Source organism: Sphaerodactylus townsendi, linkage group LG01 (assembly GCF_021028975.2).
Source record: "Sphaerodactylus townsendi isolate TG3544 linkage group LG01, MPM_Stown_v2.3, whole genome shotgun sequence".
NCBI classification, from domain to species: domain Eukaryota; kingdom Metazoa; phylum Chordata; class Lepidosauria; order Squamata; family Sphaerodactylidae; genus Sphaerodactylus; species Sphaerodactylus townsendi.
The window spans coordinates 5,076,206-5,092,221 of NC_059425.1; the positions used below are offsets into that span (position 1 = coordinate 5,076,206).

At 56.1% G+C, this 16,016-nt stretch overlaps 1 protein-coding gene across 2 annotated transcripts; it reads right to left on the bottom strand.

Annotated features, from left to right (window-relative positions):
- Positions 1 to 4,174: 4,174 nt before the first annotated feature.
- SLAMF9 (SLAM family member 9) lies at positions 4,175 to 15,590 on the bottom strand. Of its 2 annotated transcripts, XM_048500220.1 has the most exons (5): positions 15,453 to 15,584; positions 11,106 to 11,127; positions 8,883 to 9,218; positions 6,273 to 6,533; positions 4,175 to 5,060 (listed from the first exon to the last, which is right to left on the bottom strand). In XM_048500220.1, the coding sequence occupies exons 1-5, from the start codon at positions 15,486 to 15,488 to the stop codon at positions 4,996 to 4,998; spliced, it is 720 nt and encodes a 239-aa protein (XP_048356177.1). In that variant the 5' UTR covers positions 15,489 to 15,584; the 3' UTR covers positions 4,175 to 4,995. The 2 variants fall into 2 exon arrangements, with proteins under 2 accessions (XP_048356177.1, XP_048356263.1); XM_048500306.1 differs by lacking the exon at positions 11,106 to 11,127 and having other exon boundaries at positions 15,431 to 15,590.
- Positions 15,591 to 16,016: the final 426 nt, after the last annotated feature.

Genomic DNA, 16,016 nt, shown 5'->3' on the forward strand with positions numbered 1-16,016 from the left:
GAAGAACTTCCTGACCATCAGGGCTGTTTGACAGTGGAGTTCACTGCCTCGGAGAGTGGTGGAGTCTCCTTCTTTGGAGGTTTTTCAACAGAGGCTGGATGACATATGTCAGGAGTGCTTTGATTGTGAACATAAGAACATAAGAACAAGCCAGCTGGATCAGACCAGAGTCCATCTAGTCCAGCTCTCTGCCACTCGCAGTGGCCCACCAGGTGCCTTTGAAAGCTCGCATGCAGGAGGTGAACACAATGGCCTTCTGCTGCTGCTGCTCCTGAGCACCTGGTCTGCTAAGGCATTTGCAATCTGAGATCAAGGAGTTCCTGCATGGCAGGGGGCTGGACTTAATGGCCGTTGTATCCCAGCCACAGATGCAGGCAAAACATTAGGAACAAGACCTACCAGACCACGGCCACACAGTCCCCCGGAAAACCCACAACAACCAGTTGAATCCGGCCGTGAAAGCCTTCAACACAACAGAGTTCATCTATTGGCTTAAGGTTTCAAGACCTAGCAAAGCCCAAGGGGGGCGTGGCCGGACACTTCAGGCCCACGAAGGGGGTGTGGCCATCATTCAGGGACCGAAGCTTTGGTTTTCTCGTGACAGACCCCTCTCGCTCAGAGACCACGTCTGCAACTCCTCCCTCTTGGGGGGCCCAATCAATGGTGGGATCCAAAAATTTTAGTAACAGGTTCCCATGGTGGTGGGATTCAAACTGTGGCGTAGCACAATGGGGCTGGGTGGGGCACGATGGGGGCGTGGCCGGGCATTCCGGGGGCGGGGCATTCCTGGGCAGAGCTGTGGCAAGGACACAGCTGCTGCGCCAGTCCTTGGGTGGGAAACGAATGCACGCAGGCGCAGGCTGGCACGCCCGCCGGTGCACCTCCTGCTAGACTGCTTCCAGTTCTGTGCGCTACTGCTGAGAGGAGGGGCGTCACTAAGGCAAAAATCACGTGGTAAAATCACCAATCAGTAACCCCCTCTCGGCACACACAAATAATGAGTAACCTACTCTCGGGAACCTGTGAGAACCTGCTGGGTCCCACCTCTGGGCCCAATCCCCTTTCCCCCCCCCCCCCCCCCGTGCAGTTGCTTGCCTGTGCGGTCTCACAATCCTTTGCTAGCTAAGTGCTGACTGGGGGCCTGTTGCCAGTTATAGTGGTGGGGGTGGGAGAGACCAGCCACCGATGACTCCTTTTGGGTTGGCATCCTCCCACCCTCTTCCCAGCTGGACAAGGAGCCAATCTCCTCCGTCTGGCTGTGCCTGGAAGCAAACAGCTCTCTGGTGGGCAACATCAGAGCAAGTGGCGGTTTCAATCAAGACGAGGCCGTTATTTAGCACTCCGCTTCCTCCACGGACTATTTGCTTCCCAGCAAGCGGTCCCGGAAAAGAACCGTTCGAGCCCAACTCAGCCCGAGCGGGTGAGGCAGGGGGCCCAGGCCAGTGCAGTGGGTGGTCTGTCAGACGAGGCCCAGGGAGACCCGGGTTCGAATTCCCTACTCAGCGACAACGCTCCCTGGCTGCGCCTCTCTGCCAGCTTGTGCAGCCGCACAAAGCCACCTGGAGCAGCTTCCCTTGCCCCGACCTTTCCAGCTGGGATCAGACTGCAGGTCGCGTCAAGTCAAGGACCTTGCTCAGCCTGAGGTCGTGGAGAGCGGCTGCCGCCGGTCTGGTAGGCAATTCTACCTGGATGGATGGAGGGTCTAACTCGTCAGGAGGCGGCTTCACGAGTTCCTGTGGGAGGTCAGGTCCAGCAGGACTTGGCTGCTAGAGGCCCGGGGGGGGGCAGCCTGTGGGGGCGGCAGCTGAGGGAGGGATGCTCTGGGTCCAAACAAGAGCCCCCTCCCCACTGAGCCGGATAAGCCTCAGCTTGGCCCCAGATCTTGCCTGGAAGGATTGCCTCCCCTCACCCATCCTCTGATGGACCCCCGCCCTCTTCTCCCTCCTGGGACCTGCAGTTCTGTCTCAGGTCCTGCAATGTGCTCCGGTCCCCCTGCCCCCGCCCTGTCTTGCTCCCCACCCCCCACCCGCGCATGTGCCATTCCAAAGCCCACCTTCTCCTGGAACCCCAGAACAGAGCGGCTCTTGCCTTTCATGGCCACGTTCCTGCCCCACTGGCAGGTTGTGTTTGTCTGGGGTTGCCAACTCTGGGTTAGGAAATTTCTGGAGATTTGAGTGGGGGGGATTCTGGTTTAATGCCATAGAGCCCCCTCTCTAAGACAGTCCTTTTCTCCAGGGGTGATGATCTCATAGAATCATAGAGTGGGAAGAGACCCCCAAGGGCTATCCAGTCCAACCCTCTGTCATGCAGGGATACCCAATTAAAGCACCCTTGACAGAGGGCCATTCAGCCTCTCTTTAAAAAAAAACTTCCACAGAAGGAGACTCCACCACCCTCCCAGGCAGCTAATCCCACTGTCGAACAGCCCTGACGGTCAGGAAGTTCTTCCTGATGTTCAGGTGGAATCTCTTTTCCTTCCCCTTGAACCCATGACTCCTGGTCCTGGTCTCTGGAGCCACAGAAAACAAGCTTGCTCCCTCACCAACATGACATCCCTTCCAATATCTAAACATGGCTACCAATCTTTATGGAGGAGAAGTCAGTCCATGGCTGCTAAGCAGACCAGGTGCTCAGAAGCAGCAGCAGCAGCAGCAGAAGGCCCTTGCTTTCACCTCCTGCAGGTGAGCTCCCAAAGGCACCTGGTGGGCCACTGCGAGTAGCAGAGAGCTGGACTAGATGGACTCTGGTCTGATCCAGCAGGCTCGTTCTTATGTTCTTATGGCTATCATGTCCCTCCTTAAGCTTCGCTTCTCCAGACTAAACATCCGCAGCTCCCCAAGTCTCTCCTCACAGGGCATGGATTCCAGACCTGTGACCACCCTCCCCTGCCCCAGACAAACCCCACATCTTCCTCCTTTCGGCTCAGGCTTCCACTCTGTCTGCACCTCTCCATGCCAGGAAAAGGTAAACTCCTGGAGTTGGGTTCCTCCCTGTCCATCTCTTGTAGCATCTCAGGGGGAGTGGGGGGGTGCCGTTCCTCTGCCTCTGCTGGCAATCCTGGACTTCCTGGATGGTCTCTTATCCAAGGGCTGACCCAAATGATCTTCCAAGATCTTCTGCCACCTGGCCTGGCCAGCTTAGTCCCGGCCATCCTGGTCAGAGGCTGACGATTCCTTGGGCCTACTCACTAGGGGGCAACTCACACAATTTGTTCGCATGTCATTCTTGGGATGGGCCCGGGTGGTGGTGGTGGTGGTGGTGGAGGAGGAGGAAGAAGAGGAAGAGGAAGAAGAAGAAGGAGGAGGAGGAGGAGGAGGAGGAGGAGGAGGAGGAGTTTGGATTTCTATCCCCCCTTTCTCTCCTGCAGGAGACTCAAAGGGGCTGACAATCTCCTTGCCCTTTTCCCCTCACAACAAACACCCTGTGAGGTGGGTGGGGCTGAGAGAGCTCCGAGAAGCTGTGACTAGCCCAAGGTCACCCAGCTGGCGTGTGTGGGAGTGTACAGGCTAATCTGAATTCCCCAGATAAGCCTCCACAGCTCAGGCGGCAGAGCGGGGAATCAAACCCGGTTCCTCCAGATTAGATACACGAGCTCTTAACCTCCTACGCCACTGCTGCTCCAATATATAAGGAGGTATATATCCCCCCCCTTTCTCTCCTCCAAGGAGTCTCAAAGCAACTTACAAACTCCTTTCCCTTCCTCTCCGCACAGTGGACCCCTCGGGAGGTAAGTGAGGCTGAGAGAGTTCTGAGAGAACTGTGACTAGCCCAAGCTCACCCAGCAGGCTTCACCTGGAAGAGTGGAGAATCAAACCTGGTCCTCCAGATAAGACTCAACCTGCTCTTAACCGTTGCACCTTGCTGGCTTTCGGGGGTCCTGTTCTGGCCAGGTCTGGCAGACCCCCACCCCTGGTCCAGAGGCGAGTGATCCAAAGAGATCCGTGGAGCGGTCAAGCGCCACCACAAGTGGAAAGGGTGCGTTCCCAGAGAGGCGCAGGGCAATGTCTCCGCAGCGTTCACTAGTATATAGGACAGCGCTCAAGCCTGCTTACTTGAGAGTAAGTGACACTGAACCCAGGGGACCTCCTTAGAAGGGTGACCTGCCCTTTTGCTCGCGCGTCGAGATCGGGGCCCCCAGGAACCCAGGTTCTCACAGGGGAGGCGGGAGGGAGCCTTCAAGACCAATTCCATTTATTCTCAAGAAGACAAGGAAGGCGACCAGACTCGGGGTGAACAAACCCCAGGACGGGGCGGGGACTGCATTTCCCACCCGCCTGAAGCCCACGATCCACTCGTGCTCCCAGCAATCCGACGAGAACCCCCAACCCCGAGGAAACCCCGCGCTCGGACCGGCCTCCGCACGGTTTCTTAGCGCCACCTGCCGGGCAGGTCGGGGACTTCTACTCCTACGAGATCCGCCCGCCGCATCAATTCCCCTCTTCAGAAGATCCGCGGGCGGGAGGCGGGGCAGGATCCTGGCCCGGGTGGGGCCGGTCCCTTTTCGCCCCCCAGGGCCGGCCGCGCTCCAAGAGCCCTTTTAGGTGGCCTGGAGGGCAGAGAGCCCTGCCGGGGGGCTCCGGACGGCTGCACCGCCGTATCCCCCCCCCCCGGTCATTTGGAGGAGCAGCCGGGGGAGGCGGCGGGCCAGGGGGGGCGGCGGGACGGCCGGAAGACCGCGGACCACTCCGGCTGCGTCTCCGTTCAAAGCGGCTGGCGGCTCTCTGCTGGGGGTCTTGGGGGGCGGGGCTGCCCCGAAAGATCCTTGCGACCAGGTCCGGGACTGGTTCCGACGTAAGAGGGGTCCACTCCCCGCTCGATGCTGTCTAGTCAAAGAGGAGGAGGGGGTCGTCTTACAGGAGCAGGTGAGTGAATGACGTGAGGGTGGGCCCCGTTTGGGGGTCGTCCGACGTTCCCGGCCGTCTGCCTTTTCTTTCCAGTCGTCCGTCGAAGCCGGGGTGGGGGGGCGGCGGAGAGGAGGGAGCCGAACCGTCCCGTTCACAGTCGCGGCAGCAGCAGCAGCAGCAGGAGGAGGATCCCGAGACTCGGGGGGGCCAGGAGTCCTGCGGGGGGAGGCAAGGTAAGGCGGGGGGGGGTTCAAGGTCTCAGAAAAGAGCCGGCTCCTGGGAGACCAGGTGCCCCCCAGGCCCTCCCGCAAAAGAAGGGGGGAGTAGCTCGCCCCCCGCCCTCTGGGGGGCGTCGCATTTGGGCCAGTCCTGCGGGGGGGGGGGGTATGGAAGATGAGGGAGGGCTAAGGGGGGCTTGCTGAGTTAGCCCTCCTCCGCAAAGGAAAGCAAATACCCAGTGGCACCTTCAAGGCTAACCGCGATTTAGGTTGCTAAATAAGTAATACTGGATAATAATGAATAAATAATGCATGCATTGTCGAATGAATGCTAATGAATAAATAATAAATAATAATAGCGGATAAGTCGCGTGTGTATTGTCAGAGGCTTCCGTGGCTGGAATAAATTGGCGGTTGTGGGGTTTCCGGGCTGCGTGGGCGCAGACTGGTTGCGTTTGCTCCTAAATTGTCACCCGCATTTCTGGCTGGTATCTTCAGAGGCAGGCCGCCACTAGATGCAGCACCAGACCACGGCCACGCAGCCCGGAAAGTCAACAACAGCCAGCAAATACTACATGTCATTCATCCTGCGCCTTGTTGCATTTGGACAGGGGAGGGGACGTTAACCTGCAGTCCCATCCTCCTGGGGCTGCCAGAGCGTGGCGGGAGCTGAACTCGCCTATGGGGCAGGCAAGGGGCACAGCTGGCGTGAGCAGGGCCTCCCCGTTGGCAACGTGGCCGAACTGAGCTGGCCCAGGCCCTGCGGGAAAGCCGGCTTCCGATCTCCACCCCAGACCTGACTAGTCCAGAGTCTACCAACCCCAGAGGTTCAAACCCCAGAGGCCCTGCGTTCTTGCACTACTTACGCAAACCACTGAGCATGGGTGACTCTCATGGGCATTTGTTATGCAAGTGGGCATCCTGGCTGATTCCTGGACCTCCGACTGCTGCAGGATCTGCTCCCGTGCGCAGCCAGGAAAAGGTTTCCCAGGGTGGCAGGAAGAAGGGTAAGACTGCTCCAAGCGACTTAGCAGAGGCTCATGGGAGCCTCAGCCTGCAGCTCAGCAGGAGTGTGTGATATTGGTATTATTATTGTGTGGTAGATGGCACGATGCGTCGCGTGCGTGCAGTCGCGTGTGTGATAGCGTCGCGCAAAGGCATATGCGCTTTGGGACCCAGCCCCTCCCGTTATTCCATGGGGGGTCCTTACCTGCAGCCCTAGAGCCAACAGGGCAGTACTTGAAGGGAAAGATGCTGAACTCTTGGTGGGCTTCAGCGGCTACTGCCCCGCAAATGGCCAGCTGGTTCTTATCAGCAGGACGCAGGGTGAGGTGGAGGCCCGAGCCCTGGGTCTCAACACCGCCGGACGTCCAGCTGTATGTCACCTTGTTCCCGGCCCCAACTCCCGCCTCACACCGCAAGCGGAGGATGCAGCTTCCGTTGACTGACTTGCTTTCTTCGACACTGAAGTCTGTGCAGGGGGGGCGTGGAGAAGAGGCAGAAGATGAAAGGTCAGGAGAAGTCGGGTCCTGAGGAAGTTCCCCCCTGGGCCGCTGCCCCACCCCTCCCCTCTAAGCCCCACCCCCACCAGTGGAAGTTCCCCCCTGGGCCGTTCCCCTCCCCTCCCCCCAAGCCCCACTCCCACCAGTGGAAGTTCCCCCTTGGGCTGCTGCCCTTCCCTCCCCCCTGTCCCACCCCCACCAGTGGAAGTTCCCCCTGGGCCACTGCCCTCCCCTCCCCCCTAAGCCCCACCCCCACCAGTGGAAGTTCCCCCCTGGGCCGTTCCCCTCTCCTCCCCTCCCCCCAAGCCCCACCCCCACCAGTGGAAGCTCCCCCTTGGGCTGCTGCCCTTCCCTCCCCCCTAAGTCCCACCCCCACCAGTGGAAGTTCCCCCCCTGGGCCATTGCCCTCCCCTCCCCCCTAAGCCCCAAAACCCACCAGTGGAAGTTCCCCCCTGGGCCGTTGCCCTCCCCTCCCCCCTAAGCCCCAAAACCCACCAGTGGAAGTTCCCCCTGGGGCCGTTCCCCTCCCCTCCCCTAGGGTCCCACCCCACCGAGGTGGAAGTTCCTCCTGGGCCACTCAGTCTCCCTCCCACCTCCCCTAAGCCCACACCCCCACCAGTGGAAGTTCCCCCCTGGGCTGCTGCCCTTCCCTCCCCTTAAGTCCCACCCCCCACCAGGTGGAAGTTCCCCCTGGGCCATTGCCTCCCTCCCCCTCTAAGCCCCAAAACCCACCACAGTGGAAGTTCCCTCACTGGGCGTTGCCCTCCCTCCCCCTAAGCCCCAAAACTCCACCAGTGGAAGTTCCCCCCTGGGCGTTCCCCTCCCCTCCCCTAAGTCCCACCCCCACCAGTGGAGAGTTCCTCCTGGGCCACTGCCTCTCCCCTCCCACTAAGCCCTCCCACCCCCACCAGTGGAAGTTCCCCCCCTGGGCTGCTGCCTTCCCCTCCACCCTAAGCCCCACCCCCACCAGTGGAAGTTCCTCCGTGGGCCGTTGGCCTCCCCTCCCCTCTAAGCCCCACCCCCACTAGTGGTTTTGCTTTGCTCCAATTGGACCCTTTTGTCTTCTTTGGCTCCTCTTTTGAAGGATATACTGAGAAGGGGATGTCTCTTATCCAAAGAGGGAGCAAGTTTGTTTTCTACTGCTCCCTCAGAGAGGCGAGGACCGGGAGTCCCTGGGTTCAAGGTGCAGGAAGGAGATTCCCACCTAAACATCAGGAAAAAACCTCTCCTGACCTGGTCCAAGGGCTGTTGGACAGTGGAATTGGCTGCCTCGCTGGCGTGGTGGAATCTCCCTTCTTTGGAGGCTCTTTAAACAGAGGCTAGATAGGCCATCTGTCTGGAGGTGCTTTACAGTTGTGTGTGTGCGGGGGGGTTGAGACCTGGATGGCGCTGGGGGTCTATTCCCAACTCTATGATTCTAATGAACCCTTTTTCTGCCCGGGAGAGCTTGCCAGAGCCACTGCCAGTCTTCGTGAGAGCAAAGGCTGACCTTGGTGGATGCAGATGGCCCTGACTGCGTATAAGCAGTGGGGGGGATCCAAAATTTTAATACAGGTTCCCATGGTGGTGGGATTCAAACAATGGCGTGAAGCCAATGGGACTGGGCTGCAGACACGATGGGGGTGTGTGGCGGGCATTCTAAGAGGCGAAGGGCGATTTCCGCAGGCTGTGGCAGGGGCGCAGTGGCTGGCGCTGGTCGCTTGGTGGGGGGAAAGCGAATCGCACGCGAAGCGCGCTTGAGGCTGCGCATGCAGCACCTCCTGCCAGACTGCTTCAAGTTCTGCGCGCTACTGCTGAGAGGAGGGGCATAACTCAGGCAAAAATCACGTGGCAAAATCACCCATTAGTCACCCCCTCTCGGCACACACAAATAATTAGTAACCCCCTCTCGGGAACCTGCTGGATCCCACCTCTAATTATAAGGAATCCTCAGATGTGTTTGTGCTGGGAAAAGGGAAAGTAAATAATTAAGCAAGGAGCAGGAGAGAAAAACGTAGAAAAACAGAAGGCCTGAGAAATCTCCAGAGCACTTCTGTCCACACTGGAAAGGTTGGGACAGAAACGGCTTTTTATATTGAAGGGAAAAAACCAGGAGGCCAGCAGGGGAAACAGGGAAATGCAGCAACACCTTCTGGACTCTGTTAAAATGAAGTGAATGGAAGTTCCCGAAGGCACCTGGTGGGTCACTGTGAGTAGCAGAGTGTGGACTAGATGGACTCTGGTCTGATCCAGCAGGCTCTTTCTTATGTTCTTAAGTTGGGGATTCCATTTGAAGCAGTTTTTAGGGGCAGGGAGCCCGGCTTCTTGTCAGAACTTACCGAACACAAACAGGGTGTATTGCTTCAGCAATACCTCCGAATCGCCTTGGAGCTCCACAGCTTCATAGAAGCCCCCGTCCTCTTTGGTCAGGTTGTGGATTTCCAAGGACCAGCTCTCTTCGTGGAAGGTTACTCTTCTGGCATAATTTGCATTCAGGACGTCCACAATGTTCCCGGCCTCCCACGCTGCCACCACGTGAATCGGGCCCCTTGAGGAAGATCTCCAGATGAGGTTGGAGAAGTTGGTTCCCGGCAGGGTGTCCAGTGAGAAAGTTACCGAGTCGTCCGCGTGGCGACTGAGACGCTCGTGAGCAGCCCCTTCGGCACAGCCCATCCCTGGGGACACAAAGCAAGAGGTGACCTCAGGAGCAGTTCCGCGGAAGGGGAAAGGAGCTCAAAACTCGCAAACAACCATTTTTCTAAAAAATCATGACAAATCTTGAGCCGGTCACCCTCCCTCAGTCTAACCTTGGACAGTTCTGCAGAGTCTGCAAAATGGTACTATTCTGTTGGACCTTTGGTGAGGAGGGATAGCTGTGGGAAAATGCCACACACACCCCCCCTCCCCCATGCTTATCTGTGTGCGTAGGAGGTTAAGAGCTCGTGTATCTAATCTGGAGGAACCGGGTTTGATTCTCCGCTCTGCCACCTGAGCTGTGGAGGCTTATCTGGGGAATTCAGATTAGCTAATGCACTCCCACCTGCATCCAGCTGGGTGACCTTGGGCTAGTCACAGCTTCGCCAGACTCTCTCAGCCCTAACCCATGGGGTGTTTGTTGTGAGGGGAAGGGCAAGGAAGATTGTAAGCTACTGAGTCTCCTGCAGGAGGGGATAAATCAAACTCCTCCTCCTCCTCCTCCTCCTCCTCTTCTTCTTCTTCTTCTTCTTCTTTTCTTCTTCTTCTTCTTCTTCTTCTTCTTCTTCTTCTTCTTCTTCTTCTTCTTCTTCTTCTTCTTCTTCTTCTTCTTCTTCTTCTTCTTCTTCTTCTTCTTCTTCTTCTGTGTTCTATGTTTTAAAAGGGGCTTGGACAGATTGATGGAGGAGAAGTCGATCTATGGCTCCCAATCTTGATCCTCCTGGATCTGAGGTTGCCGAGGCCTCAGCAGACCAGGTGCTCGGGAGCAGCAGCAGCCTCCCCATAGCTTCTCCTTGCCGTCAAAGACCAGAATGTCTTGTCAAAAGGCCAGAATCAATGGGGTGTTGTGGTGCTTCCCGGCAGTGTTCCAATGTACTTTCTCCTGGCCCGTTTCGCCTGCCTCTGTGGCTGGCATCTTCAGAGGATCTCAGGAGAAAACGCCACTGGAATATGGCCACACCGGAAACCCCACAACGCCCCAAAGACCCTTCTCGAATCCAGCTCTTCTACAGCAGAGCTGAAACTCTTGCTCCCAAGTTTTCCAGAGTTGGAGCTGCCTTCGCCAGGGACACACGGACCTTTGACTCTTCTACCCGGAAAATCTTGCCGGCCGCTCAGATCCAGTAATGATGAAAGATTCAGTGGTGTTGCTATGATTTAATTCATTCATTATGAAATTTAGACCCACCCACCCATTCTGCCTCCCAGGAAATCACAGAGGAAGGGAACCACTCCCTTCCTCTGCAGCCCGAAACCCCCGATCTGAGTTCTCTTTAGTGGTCTTTAGAAGCTGAGTGTACGGGTGGGGGGCGGGGAGGGGGGGGCTGAAGGCAGGCATCTGCACGCTCACAGATCAAACAGGAGGGATCCATTTGAAACTAAAGGAGAGCTTACTGGTGAAGTTAACGCATCCGGCCACCCTGCGCCTGTCTCCTGAGGAAGAATATTCCTCCCAGCCGGCTCCAAGGTCAGAAGACAGCTGGACTGGGGGTGGAGGGCAGTGAGGTGGAGTGGACGGAGCTCATCACCTTAACCCACGGACTGTCTATTTGCAAAGAAGTCCTCTCAGGAGGGTGAAGGGAGGTGACCCCTTGTTGGTTCACGATTTTTTTTGTGGCTGGAAGAGGGTTTCTTCTATCAGCCTGAAAAATCGGCGGGGAGGTGCACGGGCCGAGGGAACAACTCTGGGAAGCTCAGATCCCCCCAACTTTGGCTGGTCTCTAAAGTGCTTCTGGAGTGGAATCCAGTTCTTCTGGCCAGAGGGACGGGCATTCGCCTCTCAGCAGACTGTCCCGTCGGGCAGGCACCGCACTTATCTGCCCGAGGAGGAGAAGCGGAGCGAAACAGGAGCCGTTTGCTGGACTCACGTGCCGCTTGGAGAAGCAGGCCGGGAAACAGGGGCCGAGACTCCATCCTGGTAGCCTCGTGGAAGGAATCCCTGCAGCTGGCTGAGCCCAGAGCTCTTCAGGGGAGAGACCGCCCCCTTCCACATGTGACCCAGCTGCTGAGGAAGCACAGAGCGAACCAAACTTCCCCTCTGAGGGCCCCACAGCCCAGGTCATTCCTCTGGCTTGTTTTCCATGTTCTGTGCATTAATGCAGTGGCAGCAGAGTCCCGGTTCATGTGCCCTGGAGTTCCGCTTCTATTAAAACAGTGAACCTTTTCGAGACCTAGTGCCCAAACTGCAACTGAAAACCCACTTATTTATCGCAAAGTTCCAACACGGCCATTTAACCTGAATGCTGAGGTTTTGGTTTAGAAAAAACCAGTTGGCTCCAAGGCACACGTTACTCAGGAGTTAGCTTGGTGGTAGTCGGGGGCTTTGCTTTGAAGCAACCATGCAACGCCTTGAATGGGTTAATCACGACCCTAGGAGGGTTTAGAAGCAGCAGTGGCGTAGGAGGTTAAGAGCTCGTGTATCTAATCTGGAGGAACCGGGTTTGATTCCCAGCTCTGCTGCCTGAACTGTGGAGGCTTATCTGGGGCATTCAGATTAGACTGTGCACTCCCACACACGCCAGCTGGGTGACCTTGGGCTAGTCACAGCTTCTCGGAGCTCTCTCAGCCCCACCTACCTCACAGGGTGTTTGTTGTGAGGGAGGAAGGGCAAGGAGATTGTCAGCCCCTTTGAGTCTCCTACAGGAGAGAAAGGAGGGATATAAATCCAAACTCTTCTTCTAGAAGCAAGCCCCATTGCCAGCAACCGAGCTTACTCCCAGGTAAAGGATTGCACTTTAGTTCTTCCCATGAAAATTAGTGGGGTTTAACAGCACATAACAGGGTTACCTACATATCATGCCCATCAGCCCAGGCCAGCCTAGATGTGTGGGGTGGGCGATTTTCCGGGGCCCCCCCACATGATGAACTCTGTGCACACATGCCCACAGAGAGGGCTCTGAGTGCCACCTCTGGCACCCGTGCCATAGGCTCGCCACCCCTGTATTGAAAGGTCCAGGTCTTCTCTGGCCAAGGAAGCTTGCGCTCCGTAAAAACCCCAAATCCTGTGGGTCTTGACGGTTCCACTGGATTCGAATCCAGCTCTTCAGCTGCAGACCAACACGGGTCCCTTTTGAAGCCACAACAGAGGAACAGGAAGCGGGAGGAATGAGAAATGACCCCCCCAACCCCCCCAATAGGCTCGCTTTCCTGTGCAGGCCAGCTTTCCTGCCCAGAGGAAAGAACCTCAGGCTTTAAAAGTGGCATGAAAATTCAATCCCTCTGGGTTGCTTTTGTGGGTCTCTTCACTGCGCCCCCCCCCCCCAATGCTGTGCTCTCTTCCCTGCTGCCCATTTGTTTCTGCTCTGCTTCAGTCTGGGGGGGTCAGGCTGGCTGATTTGTGGGGGACGGTATTTCTTTTCCTGTGTGAAACTATGTTCCTGCTTCTCTCAGTCTCTGCTTCTCTCCTCTTGCTCCTAGTGAAGGCCAAACAGCCTAAACGACAGGTGTCAAATTCACGGCCCTCTAGATGTTATGGACTACAGTTCCTGTCATCCCCTGCCAGCATGATGCTGGCAGGGGATGATGGGAACTTAATAGTCCCACAATACTCCGAGTGGGCCGGGCAGCATTTGACACACCTATGGCCTGTTAAATGGTTTAGATGTAGTAATGCCGCTGGGAATCTGGATTTGGGGGCATGGGGGGCAGGGAGGGAGTCCTGTCTGAGTGTTTATGATCCAGGCGTTCTGGCTGAACAAGCCAGCAACATCTCAGGCCATGTTCAGGATTCGTCTGACCTACAATAAAGAAATCATTGCTCATCACGACTGTTTCAATTGTTTGGTTCACGGGGGTTCTGACGGGGGGGGGGCTGCCTGCTGCCCCTCCTTCCAGCCTTCAGACCCCTCAGCCAAGATGACAGACAGCTCCCCCTTCCCTCATCCAGCCACAAGCTGTGTTGCCCCTGGGGCATGTCAGCATCTCATGCCTTCCCCCCCCCACCCCCAAGATCAGCCAGATCGCATCAAAAGCACTCCTGCCACAAGTGAGGGGCACTTTAGCTTTTAAAAATTGCGCTTAGACTCTCGCTGAGCATGAGCAAACCCCACAAGAACATAAGAACAAGCCAGCTGGGTCCATCTAGTCCAGGGGTAGGGAACCTGCGGCTCTCTAGATGTTCAGGAACTACAATTCCAATCAGCCCCTACCCGCATGGCCAATTGGCCATGCTGACAGAAAAACTGATAAGGGAATTGCCTAGAACTCTGAACATCTGGAGCTTCCGCCAGTTCCCTACCCTACTGATCTCAATCCAGCTCTCTGCTACTCGCAGTGGCCCACTAGGTGCCTTTGGGAGACTCACATGCAGGGAGGTGAAAGCAAAGGGCCTTCTGCTGCTGCTGCTCCTGAGCACCTGGTCTGCTAAAGGCATTTGCAACTCTCAAGATCAAGGAGGGATCAAGATTGGTAGCCCCTAGATCCGTGGTGGCCGAGACCTTTGGCACTCATAGCTGTTATGGACTACAATTCCCATCAGCTCCTGCCAGCATGGCCTAAGTTAGCCATGCTGGCGAGGGAAACTGATGAGAGTCCCAATCCCATAACTAGCTAGATGTAAGGTTCGCCATCATCCTCTCCCCTAGGATCTCGACTTTTCCTCCATAGAAATCTGTCCAAGCCCCTTTTAAAGCTATCCAGGTTGAGTGGCCATCACCACCTCCTTCTGTGGCAGCATATTCCAAACACCAATCACACATTAAGCAATCACACATTAAGTGAAGAAGTGTTTCCCTTTTATTAGTCCTAATTCTTGCCCCCAGCATTTTTCAATGGATGCCCCCCTGGTTCTACCAAAGGTATTGTGAGAGAAGAGAGAAAATTTCTCTCTGTCAACATTTTCTACCCGAAGCATGCTAATTTTATAGACTTCTGGGTCATATCCCCCCTCAGACGCGTCTCTCTCTCAAACTAAAGGAGTCCCCAAACGCCGCAGCCTCTCCTCATAAGGAAGGTGATCCAGTCCCTCAATCATCCTCGTTGCCCTTCTCTGCACTTTGTCTATCTCTTCGATATCCTTTTTGCCCTCCTCTGCACTTCGATCACCCCACTCACTAATATACACCCTGCTTACTCCCACCCCCAGGAAAGGAAATGTCTACCACTCAAAATCTAGAATGCAGCTAGAAGTCGGGGGCGGGGGGCACAAACCAAGGCTAAGTCTCAGAATGTGCCTCTGAGCATGTGAAGAGTGCCTGCCTTAGCCAGTGTTGAACTGCAGTGACACAGAAGGCAGCTTCTTCCACAGACATGTTAGAAGTCAAATCCGAGAATCCCCACAGCTGAGGAGGGCCCATTTCCACAAGGGGGCAGAGGCGGGGGGGGGGGGGGGTTCCTCTGGCCAGAGGGAAGGGAGTTTGCCTCTCAGCCGACAGTCCTGCTGGGCAGGGAGCACATTTATTTTATTTTATTTATTATGCTTTTATACCACCCTCCCTCAGAGGGCTCAGGGCGGTGTACATCAGATTCCAATAAGCATAAGCATAAGCATTTTATTGTCATTGTGCACGCACAACGAAATTTACAGCAGCATTCCTCGATGCACACAATTTCAGACTCATACCCCATCCTCACTTTCCCCTTCCTCCACCCATCCCTACACAGCCCCAAACACATCAATAACACGAAGCCACGAGGTTCAGCATAGCCACAGCTCTAGAGTAGAAGCTAGTCTCCTAAGCCCTCTTTGTCCTAGTTTCTTGAGTAGACCTGTATCATCTGCCGAGGTGGTAACAGTTCAAAAAAGAGTGTGCTGGATAGAGACGGGTCTCTCAGAATATTTAAGGGCTTTCTTTGGGCTTCAGGAATTATAGAGTTCTTCCAAGGAGGGAGAGGGGCAGCCACGATAATCCCTCTGTGCAGTAGCAGTGATCACCCTTTGGAGCTCCCTTCCCTATCTGCCACTGTGCAACTGGAGAGCCACATACAGATGCAGTAGGTGAGGAGCACTCTCTGTTAATAGCACAAGCGGTAAAAGGACACCAAGGAGTTTTCCATCCAGTTGTTGTTTCCTTAAAAGTCTCAGGATAAGTACAGTCTTTGCTGGGCCTTCTTAACCACTGCGGCAGTCTGTACGCCCCAGGTCAAGTCCTCTTTAATCATGATGCCCAGAAATTTAAAACTAGCCATAATTCCAATAAAGTCAATAAAACCTGAGAAGAAGCACAGCAAAGCAAGGGCCATTTTCTGGACTCACGTGTGAATTGGAGAATAAGGCCCAAGAGCCAGGGGCTGATGCGGGAGCAGACATCCATCCTGGCGGCCTCGTGGAAGGAATCCCTGCAGTGGCCTGAACCCCAAGTTCTTCAGAAGAGAGACCACCAGTTTTCCAGCGGTGACCAGCCACTAAGGAGGCACAGAGAGAACCCCACTTCCTCCGGTGGACCTCCCAGAAGAGGACCATGTGACCAGCCGTTGCAAGTCTAGGCACTGCATCAGCCCTTGGGCACCACTCCAGATGCCAGCAGAGGAGTTTTGAGTTCCCAGCACTGAGCCCGTTTCAAAGGAAACGAAAGTGAGAGAACGGTCCAGGAACATGAGAGAGAGGGAGGGAGGGGGAGATGGAGAAGGAGAGAGGGGGAAGAGGGAGGGGAGAGGGAGAAGGAGAAGGAGAGAGGGAGAGGGAGGGAGGGAGGGAAGAAGGGAGAGTGAGAGGGAGGGAGGGAGAGAGGGAGGGAGAGGGAGGGAGAGAGGGAGAGAGGGAGGGAGGGAGGGAGAGGGAGGGAGGGGGGGAGGGAGAGGGGGAGGGAGGGAGAGGGAGGGGGAGGGAGAGAGAGAGGGAG

Bases quoted from the DNA above. Each gene is read 5' to 3' on its own strand.
- SLAMF9 (XM_048500306.1), bottom strand. From the start codon at position 15,488: ATGGATGTCTGCTCCCGCATCAGCCCCTGGCTCTTGGGCCTTATTCTC. The intron at 9,219-15,430 runs GTGAGTCCAGAA...TTGTGTCCCCAG, and splicing joins CCTTATTCTCCAATTCACAC to GGATGGGCTGTGCCGAAGGG. The intron at 5,061-6,272 runs GTAAGGACCCCC...CTCCCCCCGCAG, and splicing joins TGTTGGCTCTAGGGCTGCAG to GACTCCTGGCCCCCCCGAGT.